Raw genomic sequence first — 26,302 nt, forward strand, 5'->3', positions numbered from 1 at the left:
GTGGGCTGGACTGAAGATCTGCTCTATCCCATTTTACCTCTCTATAAAGTCCCAGAGAGCACTGAAGCAAGTGATCCTTGGTGTCACTAGGCCATAGGAAAACATCTCACAGCTGCTCAGGATATGAAGCAGTTGCAGGCATTTCAGGGGGGTAAGGGGCTCCTCCTAGCCCCACTACTCCTGTTTCTCTGGTTATTCCTATGTTGGGAGTGCAAGATGAGTATTAGGAAGCAGGTACTAAGGCAGAGTTTAAACAGAAATCAAATGTTCCAGCCATTGATATTTAAAGGACCATGGAAAGGCACAAGATAAGAAACTACTGGTTTGCTAAAGCTGCCATTATGCGAAATACCAGAAATGGATTGGCTTTTATAAAGGGGATTTATTTGGTTACAAATGTAAAGTTCTAAGGCCATAAAAGTGTCCAAACTAAGGCATCAACAAGAGGATACCTTCACTGAAGGAAGGCTGATGGAATCTGGAACAGCTCTGTCAGCTGGGAAGTCACGTGGCTGGCATCTGCTGGTCCTTTGCTCCTGGGTTGCATTTCGAAATGTCGTTCTCCAAAATGTCTCTGGGCACCTGTCTTGGTTCCTGTCTCTCAGATCCTGTGCGTCCTTGATTCTTTCTCCCAGGACATTTCTCTCTAAGCATCTGGGGGTCATCTCTTTGCTTTTCCGGGGCAAACTCTGGGCTTCATCTCTTAGCTTAGCATCTCCAAACGTCTTTCTCTCTGCATCTCCAAATGTCTCCAAGCATCAGTGTCCGTGTTGGCTCTAAAATGTCTCTCTCAGCTTCTCTTGGGGTGTTTTGTCCTCTATGCTTTCTGTGTGAGCTCCCTTTAAAGGACTCCAGTTATCTAATTAAGCCCCACCCTGAATGGGAGGGGTCTACACATCCATGGGAATAATTCAATCAGAAGTTCCACCCTAGTAGTAGTTACAGATCTCACTCTGTGAAAGGCTTTTGGACAGTGATAGTCTGCATCAGCTTCTTGATTTCGAAGCCATTGTGATGGTGGTTGCTGGAAAGCCAGTCAGTGTCATCTTCATTCGACCTTGCTTTCCTAAGGAACTGTGCTGATACTTCAGTTTTGTTCATTGTCCGAACCATCCTCTCTCTTTTCCTTGAGCGTCACTATCCCTGGTGACTCTAGAGTTCCTATGGGCTGGAAATTCTGGAATTCTCCCCCATATTATGTTACATGATATAGTATTGCTTTATATCTGTAAAACCTTTTATGATTTGGGAAGTACTATAATATGTATTATCTCGTTTAATCCTCATGAGCATCCAATGAGGTCAGAATTATTAACTTTATTTTACAGATTAAGAACCCAAGGATCAAAGAACTTCTGAAACTTACCTAAGGTCGCAAAGCTGGCAGATGGTACAGCCAGAACTTGACCCTGAATTCTATCCTTTTATAGGGAGGGGGGATGATTTCTTTCTCTTCCTCTCTGCTTTTTCTTCCTTGTCTTATTTTGTTACCTCCTGCGTACACGTTGCAGGAGGTGGGAGATAGTTTGAATTAGCATTGACTGTTATCATTTTAGGAATTCTCTTTTATTTAATAGTTCAGGAACATCCCCTGGTTATTGCTGGCTCTGTAGAGATTTTGTTCAGTGAGTATTCAACTGGTCTTTTGCAGCCTGAAAATCGTCTATCAGAAAACCCTTCTTTCTAGAATTGAGCATTGAGCAAATAACTGGGATAATGTATGTGATTTTGGGGGACAGCATTTGGAATATCCTCAAAGTAGTTTATCATAGCTATGTATTTTCCATCCTAACACTTCATTGGGAGGTGTGAAAATAGATTCTAGGAAAGCATTTTATGTGTCTTGAATTTTTTTTTTTTCTCTTCTTTTTTTCTTTTCCTTAGAAAGAGTTCACCAGGAGTGCTCCCTAAATCTTTGGTCTGGGAGACAAAAGGCATGCATGTGTTTGGGGGTCTTTAGTGACCTCTCGGTCTGAGAGCGGAGAAAAGCAACTGCAGACAGATCTGGTGGTGTTCAGCTAGTTCCCCAGAAAGTGCTGTGCTTTCCTGAGTGTGAAAAAGTTACCTTTCCCTTCAGGCTGTGGAATCATTCTTCTAGGGCCCCAAGGGTGGGCCCTGGGGTAGTTCAGGATCCATGTCCTTGGGCATACCGAGGAGTATGCTGTGTTTTGTGTCCTGGCCCTTATGCCTGCCTCTGATGTCAGATCCTCTCTGAATCAAGAGTGAAATTCTCTGACTGGGGCACCTTGCCTGAGATTGTTTAGAGTTAGAGCCATGGTGGTAGGTAGGCATAGCCTGAAAGGTCATTTGGGCTTCTCCTTATCTCTCTTTATCAACTGTACTTGCCAGTGTGGCAGCCTCTGGGCATTGCCTCAGAGGCTGGGTGCTCAGTGGAACCTGAGCTTCAGCCAGGACTGCAGGGTGAGCCAAGCAGGGCTCTTGGTGGCTTCTAGGAGCCATTCTGGTGTTCATGTGCTGCTGGCTCAGCAGGGGGCCTCCCAATAGAGCCCTTCCTGGATACCCAGCCTCTCTCAGCCTGTTGGTCACAATTCAGCACGCCTTGGGCCTGCTTGCTTCTGGGCAGCCAGGATCTGGAGCAGAAAACATCTTTACACACAGCCAGGGGTCTAAGGTCTTTAATGGGGAAAAAGCCTTTAGTGCTTCCCTTTGAGCTTTTGTCCCTCTCTCTAGACCAAGGGCGCTTAACCTGAGATCTGTAGACCCCAAAGAGTCCATGCATAAAACACCTTTTATTTTTTAACCTTTAATATGTAACATTTCCTTCAATAAAGAAAACAGGCAAAAATAGGTATCAGCAATACCTGTGATTTGTTCATCAATAGAAATCATAGATATTTTCATATCATATTGCAGTTGTTACAGATATCTTGAAAGATAGAAATCATAGATATTTTCATATCATATTGCAATTGTTACAGATACCTTGAAATAACATTTATGCTCATTGCCACTTTGAAATTGCATAACTATTACCTCTACCACTAGATTGGTTATGTAATACATTATGAAGGAAAGACATTTTACTATGTCAAAAATTTTTGTTTTTTAATATTTCAATGACTATATTTCAATGTAATTTTATTTGTACATTAAAAATCTTTCTGAAAAGGGGTCATGGGTTTTCCGAGACTGTCAAAGGGATCCCTGCTACAAAAAAGATTAAGAACCTTGCCCTAGAGTCTGGCTGAAGGTCAGCCAAGAGACTTGGCTTTTCACTTATCTATTTATGTTCAACAAACATTTATTGGGCTCTGTTGTTCCACTTGGCAGTATTATAGATACTGGGGATCAGTATTGAAAAGGACAAAATCTTTGCCTCTGTGAGGCTTATAGTCTAAAATTAGCATCAGCTTTGGGTTATTAAAGGATAAGAAGAGAACAGGAAAGAGTTACCTTTATTACCACCCCACCCCACCCCCAAAATCGTCACCTCAAGTGCTTTCAATTTCATTCTTTGTCTATCTCTTAAATTCACCTCCTGCTCTCCACTACCTCTCCCACTGTTCTGTGTCAGCTACTGTCATCCCTGTCCTAAGTAGCACTACCTGAACAGGGTCTAGCTCACACTGCTCATTCTGTAAGTGTTGGCTGTCTCTGCTACAGCCTCCTAACTGCTTTGCAGTCTCTAGTTCATCCTCTATGCTGTCTCTAAATCGCCAGTCTGTTCAGGGTGTGCTCCCTATTACCTTCAGGATAAAGCCAATCTGTGGTTTACAAGGTCCCAGCGTCTCTCTCCAGCCAGTTTTAGTCACTCCCTCTTTCAACTTCCCTCCAGCCATGTGCTGTTGCCTGAAGGCCCCAGGACATTTCTTGCCTGTGGGCCTTTGCTTGTGCCTCAGCTACAGCCTGGAGTGCCCTTCCCCAACTCTTATTTCCTCAGGGGTCACCTCCTCTGGGAAGCCTCTGTGAGCTCCCCAGACAGGTTAGGTTCCCCTCTTCTGTCCGTCTACAACACTTGTCTCACTGCACTGTGTAAATGATTGCTTTACCCATCCCATGCTTTCAGCAGGAAAACTAGCCCATCAGCTAATTCTGCCTAGATAGATGGGGCTAGTCGTGTTTTGGAGGGACCACATGGACCAGTCTTCTGTAATAGGAGTTGTGGTCAATGACACTGCTTACATTTCCAAAATTATGGTGGGTTTGGATTTACTTGTATTTCATGTTTAGTCCTCTATAAATTAGTGATTAGGGGGATGGGAGGAGTCTTCAAAGTTTCCAGGAAGCTCATTTAGCTAACCTCAGGTTGTTCGAATAATAACTGTTCCTATAATATCAGTAACCAATATCTTTTGAGCCTTACAAATGCCAGGCTGTGCTCTAAATACTGTGTGTGCAATTTCTTGGTTCATCCTCACACAGCCATACAAGGTAAATACTATTGTTATTCATAGTCCTATTTTAAAGATGAGGAAAATTGCTTGAGCAATTTGCCCAGTGTTACCTGGTGGGTAATAGGCAGAGTCCACCTTGGACCCCAGGCTGTCTCACTCCAAGAGCCCAAGTTTTTACCCAGTTCACTGTGTTCTTGTATCAGCCAAAAGGCTGGAGGTGGGGAGTTCTTTTCTTTTTCTCAACAAATGGGCACCATTGTCTTTACAAGCCATAAACCTGAGAGTCTTATCCTTGATACTTGACATTCTCTCACCTTCCATATCCAGTTGATCACCGGCTCCTGCTGACACTACCCACTGGTTCTCTCCAGACTCCACCCACCCCTCTCCTCTGCTTCCACCACATCTCTCACCTACGCTCCTATAGGGGCCTCCTGACTGACCTCCCCTCTCCTGTTTCTGCCTGGCTCCAACTTCTTCATACTGCAGCCAGATTGATCTTTCCAAACAAAAGCTGATCACATCCCTCCTGACTTAAAACCCTTCAATAGCTTCTCATTGCTCTTTTAAATGGAGACAAAGCTAATGTGACCAGCCAGGCCCTCGCGCCTTGTCAACTTCAGTAGCCTCATTTCATGCTGCTCTTCTCTCACCTGTTCTATCCCAGTCACGCTGGCCTCATCCTGATACACACTGTGCTCATGTCCATTCTGGGGCCACAGCATATCCCCTCCTTGTACTCCTACTTACGTATCTGTACTAACCTTGTATCTTATAGAATGCAGCTCAAGTGCTATTTCTTCAGGTAAGTCCTGCCCCAGATCAGGCCCCTGTTATCTTCTCTCACAGCAGCCCAAGTGTCTTCTTGATAACATTTATCCAGTAGTAGTTACTTGTTCATGGCTCTTCTTTTCTACTTGCCTGTAAACTGTCTTGGCCTTGTTTAAGGCTCTCTCCCCACTTCTAGTGTAGTGACTTTCACACAGTAAACACTATATAAATGATAAATTATTGTTGAATAAGAGAATGAGTCAGTCAGTCAGTTGATAAGGTCTGGCCTTTTGAGCGCTCTTATATTTCCCCCAAATACCTGGCTTTCTTTGTTCTAAAGGCTGATGTTGGGAGCTTGAGTTGTGAGGATTCCGGGCTCTCTTCCCCAGTGCCATATCAAGACATGAGTTACACGAGCCAGAGCAGTCATGTCCTAGGGGCATTATGATTTGCCGTAATGTCTTCCTTGCTCTGTATCTCATTTGCTTTAGGTGTAGCCTGGTTTCTATTCAGTCATGCAAAAGTTGCCTAGTAGGATTGCATTAATTGGAAAGGGTAGAGCAGAGGGGAAGGGAATCTCTTTAAGATGAAACTAGGCCGGGGTGGCTCTGGTATCTTCCTGCAGGCTCAGGACACTTTGGACTTGGTTCCCCAGGCCAGATGAAATGTGAACCCCCTTCTTGCCTTCACATTTAATGCATCTAATATGCCCAAGCACAGATAGGATGTAGTTGAGAACATCTTTTTCAGAGCCAAGAGTGGCTGGGCACAACATATGCTGGCAGTTTGATTAGTGAATAAAATTACATTTGCTATGGTGTATAATTCCTTTGTAATGATGACTGTAACTCCCAAGGCCTGTTTGCAGACAGACATGCACACACGTCCCTGTATGTTTGTGGTATGTTCCATGTTGATTTCTTGGACAAGGCTGGCTATGTGAGTTCTTGTGTAGCAGAGACCTACTCTCTCTTTTGGGAGGGCTTCCTATGCTTGTGGGTGGCCTTGTGTCAAGTGGCATGACCATCTGATCCAGAACCCCGTATGGTTGGGTGGAAAGTCTGGAGAGAGTGTCAGAGGTCTTATGGGGTCACCACCCTGGGGAACTTTTAAGAACTGCTGATTCACAGTAAGACATGCTCAAGTCCCTTCTCATTCTGTTCTTTTGGCCACATGTTCACCTTGATGAAACAAGAAAAATTCCTGGGACAGTGCAGGATATCTTATGTGTGCAAGGAGGGAAATCAGGTTTGCTTCAGCAGGCACCCTTGGCTACAGGCCGAGTTTACCTCAACTCCCTTAGCACTGGGCTGGATGGACTCAGATACCTGAATGTCAGAAACAGGCCTATATTTAATATGCACTCAGGATGTGGATGTTCAGGAGTGTGGGGAGAAGAAGCAAATGCTGACAGTTCATTTGAGCAGACATTTTCATCCATGATCATCACTGATTCTAGAAGGATGTCATTTTCCAGTTTTTAATTGTTTCTCTTATTTTATTTGCTCTGACTAGTCCTTGCATGGTATCCACTTCTCGTTCTGTATCCAGTATATGGGACTGATGATCTGCATGATCATACTCGTTTCTGGATAGGACCTGGATTCAGAGTCAGGCCGTAGTGGATGTGAATCCTGTCTCCAACTCTTCATTCATTCATTCAACAAATATATATTGAGCATCTACTATGTGCCAGACACTGTTCCTGGGGATACAATAGTGAACAAAATAAGGTCTCATAAATCTTATATTCTAAAGAAAGCAGACAGATGATAAACATGATAAATAGACAAGGGTGTTAAGTAACTAATATCAGGCAATGACAAGTGAGGAATCTGTTACTGGTTGTGGAAATCTGGGAAAGCTACTTAACAGCTCAGAGCTTCATTTGTTACATCTGTGAAACAGATTCTGTCTGCATCTCACAAAGTTGTTGGATTGAAATGAGATTATAGTTGTGGAGCTACCCAGGAGACACGTAGTAGGTACTCAGTAAATCTTCCTTTTTCTTGCCATCTTCCTTTATAGATTTAGTGAAGTTTCTTCTTACAAATTTAGAATACAGGTCCCAACTCTTCAGAACCAAGGGGAAAAAACGGAGTTGCCTCTTATTCACAGATCATCCCAGTCCCTTTTCAGTGGCCATCCCTGGAACCTCTTCACAGGTTCTTTGCAAGGATATGTGTGAAAAGAATAGCACCTTGAGGCCTCCTAGCACAGTAGGTGCTCAAGAATTTTTAGTTAAATGTTACACAGCTCTGTTGAACTTCGCAGTGCCTCTTTTGTTGAGACACAACGGCAGCTTCTTTGAGGAGCACACATGATATTTCATGCCCAACCGTAGAGCACAGTGAACCTCCACAGCAAGCCACCTGCTGCTGCAGCTGATTTTGACTCGATGGCAATCTGATCATAGCCAAAGCAGGGATCCTGTGCTTCAGAAAACCCATAATAGGGATTCCCAGAAGTCTGATTCTCTGGAATGAGGGTTTTTTAAAAAACTGTTTCTCATTTAAGTTTTGTCTGTGTGCCCCTCCCTAAATGGGAGAAAGGTAAATAGGAAACGTGTTCAGCTGCAGGTCTTTAACTGTAGGGAACAGACACAACTGGCACTAAGAAAGGGGAATCCAGCCCTTGACGTTTTGCAGGTGTGGAAACACCAGACTGTGTGGTGCTTGGGCTTTTAGTCTGGGGGTGGGGGTGCAGTGGGAGGGACAGGGACTTGGTCAGAATGTCTCCTTGTTTTTGCTCCTACAAGTGGAATATGCACTAACCTCTCTTACCTGGGTTTCCATCTCTATGCTTCCAGGCCGTGCACACGGGGATGCGAGCGCTCATCTATAACAGCTCCACGGTGGGCTCCCAGGCTGAGCACTCGAGCATGAGGACCTACTACTTCAGTGCTGACACCCAGGAGGACATGAACTCTTGGGTCAGGGCCATGAACCAGGCTGCCCAAGTGCTGTCTCGATCATCACTGAAGAGGTCAGTCCTGCCAGAGCTCTTCTTACGCTAGGATGGGATCCCAACAAGTCCTCTTGGGTGCCTGAAATGTCACCGCTCATTCACTGGTATTAAGCGTTGCCCTCCCTTTGAAGTCCCCCTTTTTTTTCCTTAAATGCAATTTTATTGAGATATGTTCACATACCATACAAACCATCTAAAGTATAAAATCACTGGCTCACAATATCATCACATATTTGTGCATACATCCCCGTGATCAATTTTAGAACATTTTCATTACTCCAGAAAAGAAATAAAAATAAAAAAGGAAACTCAAATCTTCCCATACTCCTTATCCCCACCAATTATTGACCCATAGTATTGGTGTGGTACATTTGTTACTGTTGATGAAAGAATATTAAAATATTACTGTTAACTATAGTCCATCATTTGCAATAGGTACATTTTTCCCCATATACCACTCTATTATTAACTCCTTGTTCTAGTGTCATACATTTGTTCTAGTGTATGAAAGAATTTTTTAATATTTATACAATTAATCACAGACGTTGTCCACCACAATATTCACTGTGTTGTACAGTCCCATGTTTTAACCCTTCAGCTCTCCTTCTGGTGACATACATGACTCTAAATTTCCCTTTTCCACCACTTTCACACGCCATTCAACACTGTTAATTATTTTCACAATAATGTCCTACTGTCATCTCTATCCATTTCCAAACGTTTAAGTTCAACCTAGTTAAACATTCTGCACATATTAAGCAACTGCTCCCCATTCTTTAGCCTCATTCTATATCCTGGCAACCTATATTCTCAATTTTATGTATGTGAGTTTACATGAAGTCCTTTTTAACAATGAATACTTCCTGGAGGGGAATATATAAATGGCTAACACATTTGTCTGTCAGAGCTGGAAGTTCCCTTAGAACAGATATAGTCCAGTCTCTTCATTAAACAAGAGACACACTAAGACCTGGAGGGGTGAAATGACTGCCCAGGATCCACAGCCAGGGAAACCCGTGTGTGTGTGTGTGTGTGTGTGTGTATGTGTGTTTCTCAGGTTTTCTTCTCTGATGAGTGGTGGAAGGGGACAGCCTTCAGCACCAGACTGGGGAGAGGGTGGAGGGCAGACAAGAAAGATCTTGCTGAAACTGAACACGTGCCACAGACTGTCCCCATGTTGCTGAGGGCTGACATGGAGATGTCTTTCAGCTGCCTTTCCCTTGAGCAGTCCAGTGAAGGGTACAGTTAGGGATATTGAAATTCTCAAGTCTGTTGGCTATTGGTAATTTCTTGAGAGAAAGCAGAGGAGGAATATGAGCAGTATTGGAGCCTTGGAGAGATCAGGGTAGCCCTGCAAATTTCAGGGTGTGTCTTTAGCCAGTCCTCATTTGGGGGCTGCACCCTTCCCTATTGGGACACCTGCTCCAATTTGAGGTCTCTTTAACAACGCTCTTCTTTCAGTGAGGCCTCAAAACATGAGGACAATCTTCAAGGAACGTAAGGGCAGGATTTTCAAATGGATTTCACTTGGGGAGTTTACGTTTGTCAACATTACCCGACTTGTTGTAGATGTAATTTTGGTATTGGTGGTATTTCCCAGCTCCATGTTCTCTTTGTTGATGCAAACAGACCATTGGTTTACATTTGAAGCCCTGCATGGACCTGGTCCTTACAAACACCTTCTCTCTTGCCATTCCCCATTCTCTATACCCCAACCATATTGAACTTCTTTTAGTAACTTGAATTGATGCATTTATTCACAATTTATCCATTTAGTCTTTTATTCCACAAATATTTATTGAAGGTATACGGGGGGTCAGGTACTATCAAAGATGCTGAGAATACAGCAGTGTCCTAGGAGAGAAGCAAGGTCCCATGACACTTACATTCTGGAGAGGGGGAGGCAGACCATCAACAAGCAAGCAGATAAATCATCAAGATTGTTTTACGTCATGATCTGTGCATGAAGGCAGTAAAACTGGGTGATGGGGGTAAGGAGGGTGGCGGGGCAGAGAAGAGCCACTTTTGTTGGGTGATCAGGGAAGGCCTCTATAAGAGGATGATGTGGAGCTGAGGCCTGATTGATACAAGAAGATTGGACATGGAAAACTTTGGGGAAGAGTTTTCTAGGCAGAAGGAATGGCACATCGTAATGCCCTGAGGCAAGAATGAGCTTTGTCTTGTTCAAGAAACAGAAAGATTGAGAGTATGGCTGAACCAGAGTGAGCAAAGGGGAAAATAGACTGTGATAAGGTCTGGGAGGTAGGTAGACGTCCAGCTTATGAGGCACCAACATCCCTCTGGGTCTTGCACATCTGCTCTGATTAGGACAACTTCCACCCATCCTTCAGGTCTTAGATTAGATGCCGTCTCCTCCTTTCCCGACTCTTCAGCAATCGATGCCCTTGCTTTTAGCTCTCTATCATTCCTTAACTATTATCGTTCATATTATAGCTGTATTTTCCTGATTCCTCATTGTTCACCCCTAATAGACTGTGAGCTCCCTGAAAATGGGAACTGTGTAGGTCTCATTTATCCTATCACCACCACTTGGTACAGTGTCTGACACATCATAAGCATTCAGTTAATATCAGAGTGAATGGATGTTTGGCTGGCTGGCTGGGTGGATGAGAAGATGACAAAACAACCATGAAACCTCCATCTATAAGATGTTCATATAAGGATTTGGGATGGCTGAGAGTTCTCTGATCAGTTCTGGGACTGACATATGGGGAATCAGTCTGCTCAGAAATGACCCACACATTTTGGGCCATCTGCTTTCTCTTTGGATAGCTAAATCTTTGGCCTTCTAAACCCTGATCACGTTGGGGAAGGTGTTACAGGACACCTAGGCTGTACACAAACACCTTGGACCCTTGGAAGAGATGATTTATAGACATGAGTTCAGCCTGGTGCAGTGCTTAGGCTCAGGAATCAGATCAGATGGGGTTTGAATCCTGCTTACGTCACTGGTTGCATGATCTGGGGTAAGTTTGTTAACCTCTCTGGAGCTTCACTTTCATTATCTATAATGAAAGAATAATGACATTTCTTACCTTATGGGCTTGTGTGCTGATAGGAAGGTGTAATAGACTTAAAGTGCCTAGCTCAGGGTTTTGCATTTGGAAGGCTCTCTGTCGGTGATCAGGCTGCTGCCACCACTGCCCTGGCCATCATCCTTGTCTTTCAGCTGAGACAGTGTATTGCAAGCAGTTGTAAGTATTCATGTGTGAGTGCCCTCAGCTGATCTGGGCTTGGCAATACTGACCTTACAAGATTGTTGTAGGGATTAGAGATGGTCGATGTCAAGTTTCTGGCACATGGTCAGACCTAGTAATAATAACCCAGTTGTAAGCATTGGCCACAAAAATTAACGACCCTGACTGGGACTGCCGTAGGGAGATGCAAGGTGAGGGAGCTTGATGTGTGCAGAGCTCTAGACTAGTTGGGTTGAATGGGGACTGTTGGGTATGTCTTGCCCCGGCAGAAGGAAGAGGGAAAGATTCTCCAGGCAGGAATGAACTGAATATCTTTCCTCTCTTTTTCTTCTGGCTGTCAATCCTTGAAACTTCGCAAGGGGAAAAACAAAACTCCACAAAGGACTTTGCCAAAAGCCACTCAACTAAGGCAGGAGGCCTTCTTAGGTTGGCAGTCTGGCAGTCTGGATATTTCATTTATTCTGCAGCCTCACTCTTCTTTGGGGGAGGGTCGCCCAGAGGATTGTGGAGTATGTTTTCAGAGCTGTCAGGCCCTCTAGTGTTAATTTAAAGCAGAGCAGACCATGAAAGGTCGGATATCTTCCCCCATCCCAGGAGGACTGCCCTATTTAACTCTGGGGAAAAGAAGAAATCAACTCCTTTCTCTGTTTCTCTCCAGCCATCTCCTTTCTCCAATACTAGGAATGAATTCAAGCAAGCCTCCCTGATTTAGGGCTCCCTGAATACTTTGGGCCCCTTCATCTTCAGCCTTTTGCACAAGTCTGTTAACTCTGCCCAGGGTGAGTTCTGCTTTAGAGCCCACCATAGTCCTGAAACTGGAAGTCAGGGCTCAGGACTCAATGTCTGTTCACCCAGGCTGAGCTCTTTCCTCTGGCAGGACTTCTGCCACCTGGCCAGGCTCAGATCAGACTCTCTAAGAATGTCAGTGGCACGGCCCTTGGTCTTCGGCTGCTAACTTGGTCATTTTGATAAGGTGAGTGGGAGAGAGTCTTCCAATGAAGTTACTACAGAGGGGCTATGTCTGCCAATAGGACTAAGTTCCAACCAAGCCCCTAAGAGCTGTTATTCCACTTCCCCCCTGAGTATTTGAATAAGGTTTAAGGTGCTGGGTTTTTGTGTGGTTTTTTTTTTTTTAGCATTAAGTTAGAGGGAAATATTATTCCCTAATTCCTGGTGAGGTAAAGTATTTAGAAGCAGAATAAAATAATAATCAGTGCACAGTTGCTTCATAAGATCTGTTAATTTCAAAGTTCTTGTGAAAAAATATCCCCAGTCTGAAATGTGTGCTCTTCCCACTTGCCGGGGGAAAAAAGAATTTGCTCTAAGTAGGCATATAGTATTGCTTTGAGGCTCTGAAAATGGGGTGGCCCAACTCCAGCCAATATCTTTCCCTTGTATCTGTTTGAGATTGCTTTTGGATGCTGGATATAGAACAACCCAACTTAGGAAGACATAATGAAATTAGGTTTTAGCTTTTTCACATAGCAAGAGTCCAGAGAGAGGCAGTCTGGGCTAATGCCGTGATGCCATCAGGGACCCAGGCTCTTTCTCACTTTATACCCTGTTTTTAGCTTATAGCATTCATCCTTATTTTCATCATCTAGCAGTTATAAATGGCTGCCTTGCCAGGGCTAGCTAAGCCATCTGAGCCTGCCTTCTGTTAAAGACTTCCCTGGAAGACCCACCCAGCAATTTCTTTTTATATCTTATTGGTCTGATCTGTATCACAGCTACAAGGGAAGTTGGGAAATTAAGTTTTCTGTGTGTACATTGTTGTGTTTTTTTTTTTTTAATTGGGGCAAGGAGGAAGAAGATAATAGGATATTTAATTAGCATTTGTATTTGAGGGAATACTGTGTGCCATATTCTTTATACTCTTTGTCTTCTTCGATCCTCACAACAACTGTTATTCTACCCATTTTACAGATGAGGAACCTGAGGCTGGAGCAGTTGGGGACTTACCCAAGGTCACCCAGCTTGTATGTGCTGGAACCAGCTCTTGAATCCACATCTGACTGGCTCTAAACCCTATGCCCTCTGGATTTGCCATGTTTGAGAAGTGACACATATAGCCAAATTTGTCACTGGGGGTGAAGACTTCCCTGTACTTTTAAACAGTCACTGATTCCAAGTGCTCACGATGCTAGCAATGACCTGCATGGGAAGAGTAGCCAGTCTGAGAAAGGCTTGTTGTCATCTTAACTAAGTATCTATGGTCTGCATGGCCAAGTTCTTTGAATGACCTAGTCATTGACAGCCGAGGGGTACTTCATTCTTTCCTACCATTGTGCTAAATCGAGCATTGCAGTTCTATTTTGTGTCAGTTCTCCTGATTTGAGAAGTCATGTGTTAAGTTGTTGGGAATGCAAGGAGATAGGGAGAAACCCAAAAAACTTTTTTGCCTGAAGTCCCATTACTTATTATTTTTTTTTTAATCATCATTTTATTGAGATATATTCACATACCACGCAGTCATACAAAACAAATTGTACTTTCGATTGTTTACAGTACCATTACATAGTTGTACATTCATCACCTAAATCAATCCCTGACACCTTCATTAGCACACACACAAAAATAACAAGAATAATAATTAGAGTGAAAAAGAGCAATTGAAGTAAAAAAGAACACTGGGTACCTTTGTCTGTTTGTTTCCTTCCCCTACTTTTCTACACATCCATCCATAAACTAGACAAAGTGGTGTTTGGTCCTTATGGCTTTCCCAATCCCATTGTCACCCCTCATAAGCTACATTTTTATACAACTGTCTTCGAGATTCATGGGTTCTGGGTTGTAGTTTGATAGTTTCAGGTATCCACCACCAGCTACCCCAATTCTTTAGAACCTAAAAAGGGTTGTCTAAAGTGTGCATAAGAGTGCCCACCAGAGTGACCTCTCGGCTCCTTTTGGAATCTCTCTGCCACTGAAGCTTATTTCATTTCCTTTCACATCCCCCTTTTGGTCAAGAAGATGTTCTCCGTCCCACGGTGCCAGGTCTACATTCCTCCCTGGGAGTCATATTCCACGTTGCCAGGGAGATTCACTTCCCTGGGTGTCTGATCCCACGTAGGGGGGAGGGCAGTGATTTCACCTTTCAAGTTGGCTTAGCCAGAGAGAGAGGGCCACATCTGAGCAACAAAGAGGCATTCAGGAGGAGACTCTTAGGCACAAATACAGGGAGGCCTAGCCTCTCCTTTGCAGCAACCGTCTTCCCAAGGGTAAAACTTATGGTAGAGGGCTCAACCCATCAAACCACCAGTCCCCTATGTCTGTGGTCATGTTAGCAACCATGGAGGTGGGGTAGGCGAATACCCCTGCATTCTCCACAGGCTCCTCAAGGGGGCACTACATCTTTTTTTTTTTTTTTTCCCTTGTTTGTCTTTTTTCTTTTTTTTTTTTTTTTTTAACTTTCCCTTCTTTTTTCAAATCACCTGTATGAAAAAAAAAGTTAAAAAGAAAACAAACATACAATAAAAGAGCATTTCAAAGAGACCATAGCAAGGGAGTAAGAAAAAGACAACTAACCTAAGATAACTGCTTAACTTCCAACATGTTCCTACTTTACCCCAAGAAAGTTACATAATATAGCAACATTTCAGTGAACTTGTTCCTACTACAACCATCAGAAATTAACAGACCATAGTCATTTCTGGGCATCCCCAGAACGTTAAATAGCTTATCTGTTCTTCTTGGATTATTGTTCCCCCTTCCTTAATTGCTCTCTACTGCTAGTTCCCCTACATTCTACATTATAAACCATTTGTTTTACATTTTTCAAAGTTCACATTAGTGGTAGCATATAATATTTCTCTTTTTGTGCCTGGCTTATTTCGCTCAGCATTATGTCTTCAAGGTTCATCCACGTTGTCATATGTTTCACCAGATCGTTCCTTCTTACTGCCGCGTAGTATTCCATCGTGTGTATATACCACATTTTATTTATCCACTCATCTGTTGAAGGACATTTGGGTTGTTTCCATCTCTTGGCAATTGTGAATAATGCTGCTATGAACATTGGCGTGCAGATATCTGTTCGTGTCACTGCTTTCCGATCTTCCGGGTATATACCGAGGAGTGCAATCGCTGGATCGAATGGTAGCTCTATATCTAGTTTTCTAAGGAACTGCCAGACTGACTTCCAGAGTGGCTGAACCATTATACAGTCCCACCAACAATGAATAAGAGTTCCAATTTCTCCACATCCCCTCCAGCATTTGTAGTTTCCTGTTTGTTTAATGGCAGCCATTCTAACCGGTGTTAGATGGTATCTCATTGTGGTCTTAATTTGCATCTCTCTAATAGCTAGTGAAGCTGAACATTTTTTCATGTGTTTCTTGGCCATTTGTATTTCCTCTTCAGAGAACTGTCTTTTCATATCTTTTGCCCATTTTATAATTGGGCTGTCTGTACTATTGTCATTGAGTTGTAGGATTTCTTTGTATATGCAAGATATCAGTCTTTTGTCAGATACATGGTTTCCAAAAATTTTTTCCCATTGAGTTGGCTGCCTCTTTACCTTTTTGAGAAATTCCTTTGAGGTGCAGAAACTTCTAAGCTTGAGGAGTTCCCATTTATCTATTTTCTCTTTTGTTGCTTGTGCTTTGGGTGTAAAGTCTAGGAAGTGGCCTCCTAATACAAGGTCTTGAAGATGTTTTCCTACATTATCTTCTAGGAGTTTTATGGTACTTTCTTTTATATTGAGATCTTTGGTCCATTTTGAGTTAATTTTTGTGTAGGGGGGTGAGGTAGGGGTCCTCTTTCATTCTTTTGGAAATGGATATCCAACTCTCCCAGCCCCATTTGTTGAAAAGACCATTATGGCTCAGTTCGGTGACTTTGGGGGCCTTATCAAAGATCAGTCGGCCATAGATCTGAGGGTCTATCTCTGAATTCTCAATTCGATTCCATTGATCTATATGTCTATCTTTGTGCCAGTACCATGCTGTTTTGGCAACTGTGGCTTTATAATAAGCTTCAAAGTCAGGGAGTGTAAGTCCTCCCACTTCGTTTTTCTTTTTTAGAGTGTCTTTAGCAATTCGAGGCATCTTCCCTTTCCAAATAAATTTGATAACTAGCTTTTCCAAGTCTGCAAAGTAGGTTGTTGGAATTTTGATTGGGATTGCATTGAATCTGTAGATGAGTTTGGGTAGAATTGACATCTTAATGACATTTAGCCTTCCTATCCATGAACATGGAATATTTTTCCATCTTTTAAGGTCCCCTTCTATTTCTTTTAGTAGAGTTATGTAGTTTTCTTTGTATAGGTCTTTTACATCTTTGGTTAAGTTGATTCCTAGGTACTTGATTTTTTTAGTTGCTATTGAAAATGGTATCTTTTTCTTGAGTGTCTCTTCAGTTTGTTCATTTCTAGCATATAGAAACATTACTGACTTATGTGCATTAATCTTGTATCCCGCTACTTTGCTAAATTTGTTTATTAGCTCTAGTAGCTGTATCATTGATTTCTCAGGGTTTTCTAGATATAAGATCATATCATCTGCAAACAATGACAGTTTTACTTCTTCTTTTCCAATTTGGATGCCTTTTATTTCTTTGTCTTGCCGGATTGCCCTGGCTAGCACTTCCAGCACAATGTTGAATAACAGTGGTGACAGCGGGCATCCTTGTCTTGTTCCTGATCTTAGAGGGAAGGCTTTCAGTCTCTCACCATTGAGTACTATGCTGGCTGTGGGTTTTTCATATATGCTCTTTATCATGTTGAGGAAGTTTCCTTCAATTCCTACCTTTTGAAGTGTTTTTATCAAAAAGGGATGTTGGATTTTGTCAAATGCTTTTTCAGCATCTATTGAGATGATCAATTGATTTTCCCTTTCGAGTTTTTAATGTGTTGTAATACATTGATTGTTTTTCTGATGTTGAACCATCCTTGCATGCCTGGAATGAACCCCACTTGGTCATGGTGTATGATTTTTTTAATGTGTCTTTGGATTCGATTTGCAAGTATTTTGTTGAGGATTTTTGCATCTATATTCATTAGGGAGATTGGCCGGTAGTTTTCCTTTTTTGTAGCATCTTTGCCTGGTTTTGGTATTAGATTGATGTTAGCTTCATAAAATGAGTTAGGTAGTGTTCCATTTTCTTCAGTGTTTTGAAAGAGTTTGAGTAAGATTGGTGTCAGTTCTTTCTGGAAAGTTTGGTAGAATTCCCCTGTGAAGCCATCTGGCCCTGGGCATTTATTTGTGGGAAGATTTTTGATGACTGATTGGATCTCTTTGCTTGTGATGGGTTGGTTGAGGTCTTCTATTTCTTCTCTGGTCAGTCTAGGTTGTTCATATGTTTCCAGGAAATTGTCCATTTCTTCTACATTATCCAGTTTGTTGCCATACAGTTGTTCATAATATCCTCTTATAATTTTTTTAATTTCTTCAGGATCTGCAGTTATGTCACCTTTTTCATTCATTATTTTGTTTATATGGGTCTTCTCTCTTTTTGATTTTGTCAGTCTAGCTAGGGGCTTGTCAATCTTGTTGATCTTCTCAAAGAACCAACTTTTGGTGATATTTATCCTGTCTATTGTTTTTTTGTTCTCTATGTCATTTATTTCTGCTTTAATCCTTGTGATTTCTTTTCTTCTACTTGGTTTAGGATTGGTTTGCTGTTCATTTTCTAGCTTCTTCAGTTGATCCATTAGTTCTTTGATTTTGGCTCTTTCTTCCTTTTTAATATATGCGTTTAGTGCTATAAATTTCCCCCTTAGCACTGCTTTTGCTGCATCCCATAGGTTTTGGTATGTTGTGTTCTCATTTTCATTCGTCTCTATATATTTAGCAATTTCTCTTGCTATTTCTTCTTTAACCCACTGATTGTTTAGGAGTGTGTTGTTTAACCTCCAGGTATTTGTGAATTTTCTAAGTCTCTGATGGTTATTGACTTCTAATTGTATTCCATTGTGGTCAGAGAATGTGCTTTGAATAATTTCAATCTTTTTAAATTTATTGAGGCTTGTTTTATGTCCCAGCATATGATCTATTCTGGAGAAAGTTCCGTGAGCACTAGAAAAGTATGTGTATCCTGGTGATTTGGGATGTAATGTCCTGTAGATGTCTGTTAAATCTAATTCATTTATCAGATTGTTTAGGTTTTCAATTTCCTTATTGGTCTTCTGTCTGGTTGATCTATCTATAGGAGAGAGTGATATGTTGAAGTCTCCCACAATTATTGTGGAAACATCAATTGCTTCCTTTAGTTTTGCCAATGTTTCTCTCATGTATTTTGTGGCACCTTGATTGGGTGCATAGACATTTACGATTGTTATTTCTTCTTGCTGAATTGCCCCTTTTATTAGTATGTAGTGGCCTTCTTTTTCTCTCAAAACATCCCTGCATTTGAAGTCTATTTTATCTGAGATTAATATTGCTACACCTGCTTTCTTTTGGCTGTAGCTTGCATGAAATATTTTTTTCCATCCTTTCACTTTCAATTTCTTTGTGTCCCTGTGTCTAAGATGAGTCTCTTGTATGCAACATATTGATGGTTCATTTTTTTTGATCCATTCTGCGAATCTATATCTTTAATTGGGGAGTTTAATCCATTTACATTCAACGTTAAAACCGTGAAGGCATTTCTTGAATCGGCCATCTTATCCTTTGGATTATGTTTGCCATATTTTTCCCTCTCTCTATTAATATCCTTTATTGTACCCATACCGAATCTCTTTAGTACTGAACCTTTCTCCAAGTCTCTCTGTCCTGTCTTTGTTTCTCTGTCTGTAGGGCTCCCTTTAGTATCTCCAGTAGGGCAGGTCTCTTGTTAGCAAATTCTCTCAGCATTTCTTTGTCTGTGAAAAATTTAAGCTCTCCCTCAAATTTGAAGGAGAGCTTTGCTGGATAAAGTATTCTTGGCTGGAAATTCCTCTCACTCAGAATTTTAAATATATCGTGCCACTGCCTTCTTGCCTCCATGGTGGCTGCTGAGTAGTCACTACTTAGTCTTATGCTGTTTCCTTTGTATGTGGTGAATTGCTTTTCTCTTGCTGCTTTCAGAACTTGCTCCTTCTCTTCTATGTTTGACAGTGTGATCAGTATATGTCTCGGAGTGGGTTTTTTTGGATTTATTCTATTTGGAGTTCGCTGAGCATTTATGATTTGTGTATTTATGTTGTTTAGAAGATTTGGGAAGTTTTCCCCAACAATTTCTTTGAATACTCTTCCTAGACCTTTACCCTTTTCTTCCCCTTCTGGGACACCAATGAGTCTTATATTCGGACGTTTCATATTATCTATCATATCCCTGAGGTCCATTTCGAGTTTTTCAATTTTTTTCCCCATTCTTTCTTTTATGCTTTCATTTTCCATTCTGTCATCTTCCAGGTCACTGATTCGTTGTTCAACTTCCTCTAGTCTTGTACTATGAGTGTCCAGAATCTTTTTAATTTGGTCAACAGTTTCTTTAATTTCCATAAGATCATCCATTTTTTTATTTAGTCTTGCAATGTCTTCTTTATGCTCTTCTAGGGTCTTCTTGATTTCCTTCATATCCCGTACTAGGGTCTCATTGTTCATCTTTAGTTCTTTGAGTAGCTGCTCTAGGTGTGTCTCTTCTGGTCTTTTGATTTGGGTGCTTGGGCTTGGGTTATCCATATCGTCTGGTTTTTTCATATGCTTTATAATTTTCTGTTGTTTTTGGCCTCGTGGCATTTGCTGACCTTGATAGGGTTCTTTTAGGGTTTGTAGACCAGTTGAAGTCCTTATCTCTAATTTATCAGATCTACAGTTTCGTGGAGTACACTTTCTCTAACTAACCAGCAGGTGGCGTCCACGAGCCACCTGTTCTCCACAAGCCAGATCTCCCCTGCTTAGCCTTTTTGGTGAGTGGGGGAGTGAGTCTTGTGGGGCCCAATTGGTGTCCCAAGCTTGCGTGTGTAGTTGGTGTTGCCTGCCCTGTATGTGGGGCGTGTTTCTGGGCAGTCGGGGAGGGGGGGGTGGCCCTAACAATCAAATCTCCCTGATGATCCTAGAGTTTTAAAGCTACTGCAATAGTCTAATCCTTCAGTTCAGTCCTGCCACAGTTTGTCTCTGCCAGTGACCCACAAGTCTTTGGTATTGGCGTATGGCTCCTGAGACTTGCAAGTGGGCCCCTCTTCCAGGCTGTGCACCCCGGGTCCTCTGTTGAGGGATGACTGTGCTATGTCACAGGTGAGTGCCGTCCCCCCAGGGCAGTTCTGGGCTGCTGGGCTGTGTTGGGAGGCTCCCAGTCTGCTCAAATGATGGCTGAATGGGGCTCTGTTAATTCACACTGCTCCCCCTTCCCAGCTCTGGGACATTCAGCTGAGGTTGCAGGGAAGGCTAATGTCCACGCCCAGTTTTGTGGTGTGTGCCTGTTATTTGAAGCACTTCCGTCACACTGGGTTGTCTGGGGCAGCTCTGGGCTATGGGGCTGGCGCTGGGCAGGAGTGTTTCCTGTCCACCAGGATGGTGGCTGTGAGCGGACACCCCCCTTTTCTTGGGAAGTTGTGTTGTTTAGTGAATTTTCTCAGCCACTGGATTATTGCCTTTTGTCTCAGAGCTCTCTTAGTTCTGCTCTTGACTTGACGTGCCCAAATTTCAATTCTTTGAAGCTTTCTGTATTGAGCTTCTTAGAGTAATTGTTTTAGAAAAAGCAAAAAGGATTTAAAAAAAAAAAAAAAAAAAAAAAAAACGGCCCTCCTCAGAGATCTAATGGGTTATTGAAATGCTAATAGACAAAGCAACCAGGGCCATTAAGGAAAGGTGCCCAGGGCAGAGAGATCAGCCTTGCTTCGGGATTTGCATATGCGCCTCAAGGCCTGATCTCCGCCCTTCCCCTTTCTGTGTTCACCAGAACTCCAAAAATCCTCTGCTTTTACTTTGGAGCTTCTCGTGTTGTTTTCCTTCTATGCCCGTCTCCTCTCTGCTGGGCTGGCTGCTCTCAGAGTCTCTGGTGTCTGGCCTCAGTCTATCTATGGTTGGAGTTTGAATCAGTAGAATGAGTTTCCGATAAGAGCAGCCACTGCAATTCTCCCTTCTCCTTCCTGGAGCTGACAGCCCCTCCTCCCCCGGGACTGAGCCTGGCAGGGAAGGGCGCGGGTCCCCTGGCCGCAAAAACTTACAGATTTCGCTGATCTCAGCAGTTCCACGTTTTCATGAGTGTTGTATGAAGTATGCCCAAAGACAGATTGCTCTGTGGTGTCCAGTCCACGCAGTTCCTGGCTTTTTACCTACTTTCCTGGAGGAGTAACTAAAACATACAGCTCACCAGTCTGCCATCTTGCCCCGCCTCCCCCATTACTTATTAAGTTAAATATTAAAGTCAGGTAAAGTGGAAGAGTAAGGAACATAACCTTCACCATCCTTATTTGCAGTCATAGCTGCACTTTTGGGGCAAAGGCATCTTATGTAAGTCCCAGCAGCCATAGGAAAAAGGAACTGTTCCTAACCCCAAAGTTTTAGAGGCTAGAAAAATGCCAGGTGGCAAGCAGACATTCTTTTAGCTATCCTCTAAAGGTTTGTTATGCAGGAAATGCTGGTATTGATCTGAAAAAGAGGATTTATCATTCCCTATCAAGTTTATTTTCGGGAAGTACTAGTGCATATGGGGGCATAATACTCATATGTATATATACAGTAAGGACTAAGATTTATAGTTGTAAAATAAGCTCCAAGATTAGAAAAGGCTAGCAAACTCCATGATTTGGGGTCAGTTGTTTGTGAGAACAGTAGAAAATGTGGTTACTGTGATTGAAACAGGCTTCAGGGTCATCTGGCTTTCTCCTTCTTTCCCCTTCAGTTCTGACATCATACATGTAGGTGGCAAATCTTCTTCCCTATCTGACTTTATGACAAGGTGCTGTTTATCTTTGGGGAGTGGATAACAAGGAGGGACAGTTACTTAGGTTTCATAACTGGAGTAACCACTTGGAAACATTAGAGCCAGTGAAACTCAAAGAAGTATGCCAGATTATAAAAGCTCCAGTGACTTGCAGGGTTGTGATCCAGAGAGCATTGAGAGCTTTAATCTATTTCCCGAATTTGAGAAATAGTAAAGAAGAGAAACATCAGTTTAGGCAACCTGAAGGCCACTGATTGGAGTTATACTGATGCGGTTATGGAAGGCTAAAGGAAGAAAGGAAAGAGCAAGTTAAAGCATAAGATGTGCACCTTGTGGAACAGAGTTGTCCCTTTATAATCTTACAGTAGGGATCATTTTTCCTTAAAGTATTGGTGTTTGAATGTTCCCTATATATCTCCACTACTGGAGCTTATAGGCTCGTGAACATTAGTGTTGGAAGGGCCCTTACGGATCACCATTCAGATGTGTCATTATAAAATGATGTAATAGTCAGGACTCCTTCCAGTATAAGTAACAGAAACCCAACTCAAGCTGGCTTAAGTGAGAAAGGGAATTTGTTGTTTCACAACCAGAAAGTACAAGAATATAGCTGGTTTTAGCATAGGTAGATCCAGGAGTTCAGGCCAAGTCTTAGGATTCTGTTTCTCTCCATCTGCTTTCCTTGGTGTTGGCTTCATTTTCACCCAGCTTCTTGCCACATAGTTGCAGCATCCCAGGACCAGCTCAGCAACTCCAGTAGTTCCAACCAATGTCCCATGGTTAACTGATTGGCCTGGACTGGCCCTGTGTCAGCCCTTGAACAAGCACTGAGACTTTGGAGCTTCAGCTAGACAGGGAAGAGTCAGCAGTACCCAAACCACATGGACTGAGTGGGGGAGGGTTGGTCCCCAGAAGAAAATTGAAGTACTGTTACCAGCAGAAAGGGAATGGTATAGGTGCAGGGAGAGATGTCCCCTAATGATGGATAAAAGGAGATCCAAAGAAACATTTTCTTCCAAAGCTTTGGGTTTTCATGGAAAAGGCATCAGTACATGGACAGTGAGGTGTGTAATTGCTTTTCTCATTTCTCCATGCCTAGGTTAAGGCCAACACCCAAGAAGAAGCAGACCCTGTGTTGGGAGTTGTATTTTCACTCTATGTTGACATTCAGACTGACCTCCCATGCTCGGTTGATTGGGCCTGAATCTGTGCTTATTATCAGTAGCTGAGGTTCCGAGGTTGTTGCAAGGATACCTGGGGTCTGGCCATGAAGATACAAATGCAGTAGCATTTACATCATACTATTATGTTGGAATGGAGATCCCTTAGCTTGGCCATTTCAGGGAATTATGGATCTCAGGGCCAGGACCTTTTTACAAGTACAAGTCAACAGGCTGTCCTCATCCAAGGGTTCCTGGTAATCTATCTGATCCTTTTGGGCTGAGCTGTCTCTCCAGTCAAAATTCTGCAAAGCTGTGCTGTGTTCCTGGAACCATGTGATGGTGATGCAGACATAACTGGGACCCTGCCCTCTTGGGAAAGGCACCTTACAATGGGAGACAGGCCATGAAAGAGGGGCCCTTCTCTACTCTTCCTTTAGTCTTGGTTAACACCCTGATATTTCATCGCCCCCACTCCATTTTCCATTTCCAGGTTTGCATGTATGGAGGCCATGCCAGGCATATGAAGAGTCAGTAGTGGGAAGATAAACTGTCTCTTAAAGCACTTGGGCTCCAGAGTCTACCTGGATTTAAGGCCTGGCTCTACTCTTTTCTAGTTGTATGATATTAGGCAAAGCATTTATCTTCTCTGTGCCTCAGTTTCCTTATCTATAAAATCTGACTAATAATACTTCACAGAATTGTGACGATTCAATAAGATAATAGAGTTTGATCAAGATGGTTCCAGGGCACTTTAGCACTTAATGAGTATCAGCAGCCACTGTAGTTGGGTCAGTGTTGTGGATCCCTGTTTGTGCTGTTCCCTGATAAGTGGCCGTATAAAGAGGTTGCAGTGCCTATTCTCTACTCACCTTCTCTGAAGAATGTTAATTATGCTGCCAATTGTACTTTGGGCTGTGCTAGGCATAAGTGGTAGAAACTTTGTACTCAAGAGTCTGCTATCCAAGCTGGACTGCCCCAGAACAGACAGACAGAAAGACAAATAGCAAAAGAGAAATTCAGGGTGAGCGGCATAGAGTAGAATTGGAGCATAGAGATTGTCTTCATGAGAATATTCTTTTATTCATTAGTATTTATAGAACACCTATTCCATACCAGTCATTGTTCAGAAATTCTGGGCATGCGATGATGTACCAGATGGGCCTGTGGTCTGAAAGAACTCATTTTCTAGTTGGGAGACAGATGAGTAAACATGCAACCGTGATCCAGTGTGATTGTTGGGACACTGAGGTCAGCATAAGCTCCCAATTTAGACTGTGTGTGTGCCAGGGGTGGCTTCCTGGAGGAGGTGATGTTTAAGCCTTATCCCCAAAGGAGTAGAAGTGAGGTGGGCAGAGTGAGGGAGTGGGCGTGAACGGTGTTTCGGGCAGAGAGAATAGCCTGTGCAGGGGCCTGGGGGTGATGGGATTCACATTGTGTTCCTTGGGGAGCCTTGGCTGCCAGCTGTGCTGTCTTGGGTGGGCTGAACGTGCCGTTGTCATTGCAGGGATGTGGAGAAGGTGGAGCGGCAGGCCGTCCCCCAGGCCAACCACGCGGAGTCCTGTCCTGAGTGTGGCCGTGTGGGACCTGGACACGCCAGGGAGTGTCCTCTTCGTGGCCACGAGGACTCCTTCGGTTTTGAGAGGCGGGAGCAGGAGGAGGAACGGTACCGTTCCCAGAGGGACGCCCAGGAGGGCAGGCGGGACAGGAGCAAGACCAGGTCGCCACACTCGCCAGCCGAGGAGGATGCCTTGTTTGTGGATTTACCTGGTGGCCCCAGAGGCCAGCAGGCGCAGCCCCAGCGGGCAGAGAAGAACGGCGTGCTGCCTGCCTCCTACGGCCCAGGAGAGCAGAACGGGACTGGCGGGTACCAGCGGGCCTTTCCTCCCAGGAACCACCCTGAAAAGCACAGCCAGCGGAAGAGCAGCCTGGCCCAGGTGGAGCACTGGGCGAAGGCCCAGAAGGCGGATGGCAGGAGGTCAGTAATGCGGGATTGCTGCTAAGAATGAGCATAAGGACATAACGGCAGTAGCTGTCATTTACCCAGCACTTGCTAAGTGCCAGCCTGAAACTCTTTACCTGTTTTCTCCCTAAGTCTCTGTAACAACCCTGCATGGAGGCAGTGATATCCCCCAATTTATAGACAAAGAAATTGGGGCTCTGAGAAGCTTAGACAGTTACCCAGGGCAGATAAGTGACAGAACCAGAGTTCAAACCCAGGTCTCTCAGCCTCCAAAGCCCACATGAGATCACATCAGGAGGCTTCTCTGTTCCCCAGAGAGCTTGCCTTGAGACATTCAGCATGTTGATAGTAACTCATCTTCTCCTCTTATGCTGCTACTTCCCTCCATCCTGGAAATATTTGTAGAAAATAAAAGTAGATACAGTTCCATTTTTAATTCAGGCCCATAGAGAAGAAAGTGCTTACACATTGTTAACATTAGGCTTTCTCATACCCATCACTTCAGGAAGCAGTTTTTAATTATTGAGAAAGCACGCGTCTCTTGCTATTTGCAGAGCACGGTGTGTATTTTGTTATAATTTTTGATGAACTGGGACATGTTTATGAACATGAAGAATTCAGGGTCACCCGGCTTCCTGGTTGTCCCCAGAAACCACTGTGCTTTGTCTTCATTGTGAAGACATGGCAAACCCCCTTCGCCAATCTCAGGCTTCTAAAACAAACCACAGTGGGAGAGGAGACAGCAAAACCTTGTGCATTCAGGAAGTTCCCCAGGGGCTGGAGTGGCTGCAGTGGATATGCCAGAGCTCAGACCAAGTCTGCCACAGTCTTGAGAAATGTTTCCTAAAATGCCACGCTCACTCTTCCTGTTGGCAAAGCCTAGACTTTCTATCTGTGGGCTCTAGGGGTGGTAGTGCTCCTGGGGAAATAGCATAGATGGGTTTTGTTCTGTGTGGATGTGCTGCGCGTGTGTGGGCTGCTCCAACTCCTTTAATTTGGTCCAGCCGGGCAATTGTGAGGGTGGATGGCGGCAAAATCACAATGGAAACCCTCTAGGCGACT

The 26,302-nt window shown here is 43.3% G+C and overlaps 1 protein-coding gene across 3 annotated transcripts in view; it reads left to right on the forward strand.

The window, feature by feature from the left end:
* The window catches only part of PLEKHA7 (pleckstrin homology domain containing A7), a 256,736-nt gene that overhangs the window by 182,217 nt on the left and 48,217 nt on the right, over positions 1–26,302 (forward strand). For all 3 annotated transcript variants that reach the window (XM_037839324.1, XM_037839323.1, XM_037839325.1), the window contains exons 9-10: positions 7,936–8,111; positions 24,785–25,255. In XM_037839324.1, coding sequence (XP_037695252.1) covers positions 7,936–8,111; positions 24,785–25,255 — 647 coding nt within the window. The remainder of the gene's footprint in view (positions 1–7,935; positions 8,112–24,784; positions 25,256–26,302) is intronic.

This window comes from Choloepus didactylus, chromosome 6 (assembly GCF_015220235.1).
Source record: "Choloepus didactylus isolate mChoDid1 chromosome 6, mChoDid1.pri, whole genome shotgun sequence".
In the NCBI taxonomy this organism is placed as follows: domain Eukaryota; kingdom Metazoa; phylum Chordata; class Mammalia; order Pilosa; family Megalonychidae; genus Choloepus; species Choloepus didactylus.